This window comes from Phascolarctos cinereus, unplaced genomic scaffold, assembly GCF_003287225.1.
Source record: "Phascolarctos cinereus isolate Bilbo 61053 unplaced genomic scaffold, phaCin_HiC Scaffold_4;HRSCAF=312, whole genome shotgun sequence".
In the NCBI taxonomy this organism is placed as follows: domain Eukaryota; kingdom Metazoa; phylum Chordata; class Mammalia; order Diprotodontia; family Phascolarctidae; genus Phascolarctos; species Phascolarctos cinereus.
Genome location: NW_027555847.1, coordinates 603,552,023 through 603,559,791, shown reverse-complemented (window position 1 = coordinate 603,559,791; position 7,769 = coordinate 603,552,023). Strand labels below are relative to the sequence as shown.

Sequence of the window (7,769 nt, the reverse complement as noted above, 5' to 3'; positions counted from 1 at the left end):
AGATATTATTTCCTTCTAAAGATGAAGTAATCAAAGTTCACTCAGGTTAGATGATTGGCTTAAATCACACAGTCACTGACAGAGCCTGGCTAAGTCACAGTAGCGGATTCTTTCCGCTCTGCCACAATCCACGGATTATTACATTTGTTCTCTTTTTGCAGAGCTTTGAAGGACATTGTGTAATGTGCTTAATCCAATAGAAGCAGACTGGCTTGGTGAATTGGGTGCTGGCCTTAAAACTATTCCCTTTTATGGCATAGTGAAAAGAATGCTCTACTTTGAGTCAGGAAGACTTCAACTTGAATCCTGACTCAGACACTTATTAGCTATGTGACCCTGTGGGAGTATGTTAGCCTCAGTTTTCTCATTTGTAAAATACAGATAATAATAATAACAACACAACCTCACAGCTTTGTTGTGTGCTTTGTAAATTTTAAGGTGCTACCTAGATGTCAATTATTATTATTATATTCATGATGTAGTGGATTGAATTCTGAGCTTGGAGTCAAGAAGATTCTGGGCAGATCACTTAACCTTTCCCTGCTTTAACCAGCTCATTAAGATTGCAATCCAATCTGCATTGTTACTGAGAGTTCACCAGGGGAGGATTTAGTATTACAGGGAAAAACTTAAAATTGATAGACTTTACAATACAATCAGGATCAACTATTGTAGTAATCTATAGAAACGGAATACAGGGATGAAACATTATTGATCATGTAAATCCTCATTTTTCTTTCATCCTGCTTTTTATCATACATTCTTTTAACAAGTATTCAGTATCTATTACTAGATTGGCATGATGAACATAAGTAATCTGTAAACATTATTATAAGTGTTTAAAGAAAGAAGAAATCACATGGGTTGGAATGGGGGGGAGTAGTTAGTACACGAACTGGTTCCTGATAAATTTCAGGAAATAGTATAGGAACTGTGTGAGCAAAGGCAGAACTCATGTCCTATTTGGGGAGGGGGAAGACAGTGAGTAAACCAGCTTGTGGGGAGCAAACGTTTTGGATAGTATATTAGTGGAGATGAGGTTGGGACAATTTCTACATGCTGTTCAATGCAAGAAGTACCAATTTAAACTTATGCATGACAGACAGTTATTGGAGGTTTTTGAGCGGGCAGGTTACACAATGTAAAATATTTTTTAACAAGATGAATATAAGTGTGCATAGCATGGATTAGAAGTGAGACAGAGACTTTATATATAAGCAGTTTGTAACTAGTAACAGATTCATCTACTCAAGTGGAGAGGATGAATACCCTTGAAATTCTTTATAAGGAAAAGACCTTAGACCTAATCTAATTCTCTCATTATGCAGATGAGAAAACTGGAGTCTGTAGAAGGGAAGTAACTTGCCCAAAATCACACTGATAGTAAGAGCTGAGCAGGAACTACTTCTCAAATCTTCAAACAAGTCCAGGGTTCCTTCCAGTAGGCCAACAAAATTCAATTCAGCTTCACAAATACTTAGCAACTGCCTAGTGTGTGCCAAGCACCAGAAGCTTGATATGTAGGTAACCTAGTAGCTGAATCCCCAATTGTTGGCTGCAACAGAAAGATAGTCAGTCAATAAGCATTTATTAAGCTCTCCCTATACACTGTGCTAAACACTGAGGATACAAAGAAACGTAAAAAATATGGTGTCTGCCCTCTATATTTAACCTCAGTTTCATCATCTTTAGAAGAAACTGATCTCTAAAATACATTCATTCAAACAAACAAAATATATCTCATAACTTAAAAAAATTAATCAGTATAACCTCCTTCTCTTTATCATGGATTGACATGACTTTGACTACCTTTGAAATATGGTATGTCATTAATGGATGGCTGCAGTATTGCATAGGTGAGTGAATGACACCTCTGACACCTGTGTGACCCTGGGAAAGTCATAAGACCATAGATTTAGAATTACAGACCTCTAATGATGTCATCTTGATTAACCTCTTTACTTTACAAATCAAGAAACTGAGGCCCAGAGAGGTTAACCGAAATGTGGAAGGTCACACTGTAATAAATGTCAGAAACATATGTTGAATCCAGATCTTTTGACTGAAAATCCATTGTATCGTATTTAAATTTTCTCAATCTCAGTTTCCTCATCTCTAAAATGAGGGAAATAAGTTGTTGTGAAGATCAAATGAGATAATAAATAAGCTACTTTGCTAAACCTTAGAAAACTATAGTTATATATATATGTATGTAGTAGTCAGCCATTATACAGTAAGTACTATATAAATGCCAGCTATCATTAAGTGGGGATGTAGGATTCTAGGAGAAGAAACATGAGCTGAGTCACCCTACCTAGTGCTTAATTCAGGACTTGTAGCTGCAAAAGCTTTGGGAAACTAAGAGGGAGAAAGAAGATGAGATGGAGGGGTGGGATGAAGATTAATTAAGGGCGTTGCCCTCCCAACCCTAGGGCTGCGGCCACTGAACTACAACTCCCAGCATCCCCAGCAGAGATGAAGAGCCCAGCCCAGCCTAGCCCAGCACAACCCATACTGGGGAGGGCAGAATAGCTCAGGAGGGCTACAAGTGCCTTCTCCGGTTATATTGAAGGACTTCCAGCAATCAGCGGAGGACAGAGAAGCCCCAAGACTTCAAGACACAGGGAGGGGGGAGGAAGAAGAAGAAGAAGGTAGGCTCTCTTGGTTTCAGGAAGCCGGGTAGGTAGAGAATTTTTTTTTTTAAAGAGATTGAGGGGACGGAGGGAGTGTTCAACGGGATGGTGCGGACAGAGAGAGCTAGGCAACGTCTGGAGCCAGGGCTCTCTGGTCAGCCGGGGCTTGCTTCTCCTCTCCCTTCCCATGGCTCCTGCTATGTCTTTTTGCACTTAGTGGATGGAGACAGCCCCAACTCAGGGTGCCTGGGCAGGAAAGATGATGCTTGTGCAGGGGAGAAAGGGAGCTGGAGTGGGGGCTATTCCAGTCGTGGAGGCGCCGGGGACGCCCGGAATAGATTTTTAGCACATTGACACCGGAGAGGCGAAGAGCTCCCACGTTGCCTCTGGGTGCCCAGCGAACCTCCTCCCCTAAGAAAGGCATTGAGGTCCGATCCCAGGATAGCTTCCTAAAGAAGCTCAACCGGACGTCCTTGGACCGCGGAAACAATATTGCTTTTAATTAATGGCAAGGGCAGAGGGGGTGCAGGAAACGTCTCCTTCCCCATTTGAGATTTAATTTCATTAGTGAGGCTCTTATTCAGACTGTGTGTGTGTGTGTGTGTGTGTGTGTGTGAGAGAGAGAGAGAGAGAGAGAGAGAGAGAGAGAGAGAGAGAGAGAGAGAGAGAGAGAGAGAGAGAGAGAGAGAGAGAGAGAATGACAATGAAAGGAAGGAGAGAGCCCTTAGGTCGTCTCCAGGGGGATTATTCACTTGTCCATAGAAGGAAAGGAGCTGTGTAGATGACTGAGTTTAAAAGGAGTAGACTGATGGATTGGATGTCCTTTTATTATATTAGAGATAAAGCAAGATTTTTCTGGTTTTTTTTCTCTTTTTTTGGTTGTTTTTGTTTTTGTTTTTGTTTTAGAGAGAGAGAGAGAGAGAGAGAGAGAGAGAGAGAGAAGAAAGGAAAGTAAAGTATAACTCTGTCCCTTTGTTGGAGGCAATCTTAGCGACTTTATTTAATCCAGACCATTGCTGCTTAATAAGATATCTGTGCCATAAGGTGATCAGTTCCTCATAGCATAAGGAACTGTGAAAGGTTTTTTCTTTTAAGTAACGGATGAAACTACTTACCATTCGTTCATTCGTTTGTTTTCTTGAAATGCACAGTTTGGACATTTGTTAAACAATATAAAGGTTCCAGATTGGCTATAGTCTTCCCCGGAGAAAGATTTGTGCATTTGAGGATTGAGGAGAAAGTCTTGTACTAGGGAAGCAGTATTTAAAAAAAAAATAAACAACAACAACAACAAAAACCTTCAATAAATCACTCACATGGAACTAAAAAGTGATGCTTTAGTTTAACCTGTGTTGAGAATATAAACTCTTTGTACTTACATCCCTGGGGCATAGCACTAACCTGGTGAATAAAAAGTGCTTAATAAATGTTTGCTGATTGATTAATGATTAACTGCTTGGCATTAGGTGATTCTTTTGCTCCTACCTCTCTGGATTGTTGGCTGTCAGAGTCACTGACTTTGAAGCATCCTATGCTTTAGGCTGTGAGATAAATAAGTTATTATCCTGGCATCAGAACCAAAGCAAGGAAAAAGTTGCTTGAAATTCTTGTAGTGTGCAGTTCTTTAGTGGGAAGGCAGCTTAGAGGAGGGAGATGGACAGTCTTTTCCTATCTAATCCAGAGATCTGTCTTTCCGTTTTAACTGACAAAGAGAATTGCTCAGATTCACTCTTGAGGTGTAATGAGCAGTTTTTAATATGTAGCTATGTGGAAGAGATAGTAGGGTGTATTGCTTTGTGATAATGTGGAAGGTCAGGAAGCAGTAACTCCCCAGTGGTTGAAAGTGCTCTAGCTCCATGCAGCAGCACAGGAGAGAGTGTCAGTGCAGGGAGAATGATGCAGGCTTGAAATTGTGGGCAAGTGTAGCAGTAATGCGGGGTCATTTGATGTACCAGATGTAAGGTCTGGGAAAGCAGCTAAGAATAGGAGTAAGTTCACATTTGGGCTCTCATTGTGCTTTATAGCCATCTCTATGATCCTCCTGGACTTCTAAAGTCTTTGTAACACAAATTATATCTATTTGATTCATACTCAAGGAAGTGCTCTAGAGATAATTCAACACTGCATTTATCAAAATCCAAACCAGTTCTGCACTGCAGATGGTATAAACAATGAACATTTCATCTTGTTCTACACTTCTTCTCCATTGGGTGTCAGCTACTTTCTTCATAAGCGTCCCTACCTTTCCCAGTTTGTTTTTTTCAAGAGCAGGGGTTCTGAATCATTTTTGTGTCATGGACCTCTTTGGCAGTCTGATGAATCCTATGGACCCCTTCCCAGAATAATATATTTAAAAACATAAAATAAAAAAATATAGGATTGCTAAGAAAATCAATTAAATTGAAAGTCATCTACACATGTTATGTATATGTATGTGTGTGCATATATTTAAAAGTCTACAGACCCTAGGTTAAGAACCCTTGCTTAGAGGAAATATATGTTCTGCCTTGTTGGAGGAATTCTGTAATATGGCAGAAACGTGTCTGAGCACCTAGATTTTAATTAGGGGCAGTAGTACCTTTCCTAGGGACACTACAGCTTTATTCTTTCCCCTTCCCTATCCTGACCTTACACTCCCTGTGCCAATTCTAAAGGTTTGTCTGTACCCCATTCTCTGCTTTTTTACCATCTTTTTTCTTTTCTTACCCCATTAGGAAAAAAATGAGTCTAAAGTTGCTGAATGTTCCTGTCCACTTTGGATAAATACTTTTAATAGAGAACTTTAACTTCCGTGTTGGGATCTTGTCTAATTGTGTTATTATTGGCAGAGATTTCAAGAGGATGTCTTCGATATGAGGCTGCTTGGGGACATCTGAATAGCTCCCATGGAGCTCCACCACCTTGCTAAGAAGAGAGGGCAAGCGGACCAGTGCAACAATCTGGACTGGAATTTGGGGGCTCCTCCCTGTGACCAACAGCAGGTTAGAGGAGATATAAAGTTGACTGAAGCAGCAACCAGAGCTGTTCTCTGCTGCCAGAAACACTGCAAATCAACACAAAGGGTTATAGAGGATAATGAGACCAGCTCTCCTCCCACATTTGACTTCCTCCCTCAGAGAGATAACATTGTTCAGACAGATGGCCACCCGTCAGCATCTCTCAAGTTAGAAAAAGAGCCAATAACGGCTGAAGAGAAGGTCTGCCACTGCTATGCCCAGGAACTTGAAACTTCCTTCACCTATGTTGATGAAAATGTCAACCTGGAACATTGTACTGGCAGCTTTTCTACAGCAAAGGATGGTAGCCACCAAAGAGGTCCTGGCTGGGAGAACCCAAATGAATGGTCCCATGAGGCTGCCATGTCCCTGATATCTGAAGAAGACGACATGGGCTCTGAAGCCACTGCTTCAGGGAAGTCAACAGATTATGGCTTCATCAGTGCCATCTTGTTCTTGGTCACTGGTATCTTGTTGGTGATCATCTCCTATTTGGTCCCCAGGGAAGTGACTGTGGACCCCAATACCATCGCAGCCCGGGAAATGGAACGCTTGGAGAATGAGAGTGCCAGAATTGGGGCTCACCTGGATCGCTGTGTGATAGCTGGCCTCTGCCTCCTTACTCTGGGTGGTGTGGTTCTGTCCTGTTTATTGATGATGTCCATGTGGAAGGGGGAGCTATACAGGAGGAATAGGTTTGCCTCTTCCAAAGAGTCTGCAAAACTCTATGGTTCTTTCAATTTCAGGATGAAAGCTGGCACCAATGATAATACCCTAGAATTGTCCTTAGTGGAAGAAGATGTCCTCACTGTAGATAGTTAATTGTGGCTATGCATTTCCTTTAAAAAAAAATGGCACAGGAGAGATTCCTATTATATTGAACAACATGAAATAAGTGATGGTCCACAGGTTGAGTATCTGCCCTAGAATTCCTTCAGAAAAAAAAAAGCAAACAAGTGTCATTCATTAAACACTGCTGAACACATAATGGTGATTTATTTGACTGACAAGAAAAGCTTATTTATTAACCAATACCCACCGAGTATTTTCTTTGTGGAAATGTTTTTCTCCAGAATAAAGTCATTTAAGAGTCAATTAAAGAAACCCAAGTTGATAATTTAAACCATTGATACACAAATTAAACAGTAATGAACTAGTGCTGAGCATCTATTTCTACTTTTATTATTCTAAGATGAAACAGTTCAAGAAAAAAGGTTATTTAATTTTGATTTCCCTAATAACAAATATTATTATTCGATTCCTCAAGATGCTTATCTTTACTGCTTATATATGTAAGTTATTAATAATTTACTTTGCAATAAAGATGATAAGTAACCAAGTAGAGAAAAGCACAGTACAGTGGATCAAAAACTACTTGAAGTCTGGAAATCTTGGGTTCAGATCTTACCTTTGATGCTAGCTGTGTGGCCCTGGGCAAATCTCTCAACCTCTCAGCTTCAGTTTGCTCATGTGTAAATGAGAGATAATAACAGCACCTACCTCACAGGGCTGTTGTGAGGATCAAGTGAGATAATATATGTAAAGTGCTTTGTAAAACCTAAAAGTGCTATAGAAATGGGAGCTCTTATTATTGTTATTAATTAGTAAGACCAACTTGACATTTTCTCAGTCCTTTTCATTTTTCTCAGTAACATTACCCACTCTGTTCATTGATCAACCAAAAACATCACGATATTTTTGAGTTTGGAATTTTTTTGAGGCATCCTCAGATCAAGAAGGGGCCTAACCAGGTGAAATTATTTACCATGCAAAAATAAAGTTTAGGGAAGAAGATCAAAGTGACAAGGATACAGCTCTGTCTCTCGGCAGTTTGAATTTCATCCATCTCTGTAGGGTTAGCAGTGTGCCAGTATCTTATATCTAGTCAGTGACCAAAGTTGGTGATTGTGTTTTAGTTTCTAAGGTATGATTTTTTCCATTATCCTGGTAGTAGTGCTTCTGCAGCCTGCTGTTGTGGGAATAGGAGAGAACCCAAGCAGCAGACAGCTCCATTTTCTTTCCTGAGGCATGCAAACATCCAGATGTGAACTTGGACAGTGATTGACTCAGGGACACCTCAAAATGACAGTTCCTTGGGTTAGAAAAACTCAACCATTCCTTCATAGCCAGGTTCTCATCT

General features: G+C 40.3%; 1 protein-coding gene across 3 annotated transcripts; it reads left to right on the top strand.

Moving 5' to 3' along the window:
* Positions 1 to 2,529: 2,529 nt before the first annotated feature.
* TMEM74 (transmembrane protein 74) lies at positions 2,530 to 7,248 on the top strand. Of its 3 annotated transcripts, none has more exons than XM_020968338.2 (2): positions 2,530 to 2,651; positions 5,462 to 7,248. In XM_020968338.2, the coding sequence occupies exon 2, from the start codon at positions 5,519 to 5,521 to the stop codon at positions 6,449 to 6,451; it is 933 nt and encodes a 310-aa protein (XP_020823997.1). In that variant the 5' UTR covers positions 2,530 to 2,651; positions 5,462 to 5,518; the 3' UTR covers positions 6,452 to 7,248. The 3 variants fall into 3 exon arrangements, with proteins under 3 accessions (XP_020823997.1, XP_020823983.1, XP_020823975.1); XM_020968324.2 differs by having other exon boundaries at positions 2,530 to 2,679; XM_020968316.2 differs by having other exon boundaries at positions 2,530 to 2,679; positions 5,348 to 7,248.
* Positions 7,249 to 7,769: the final 521 nt, after the last annotated feature.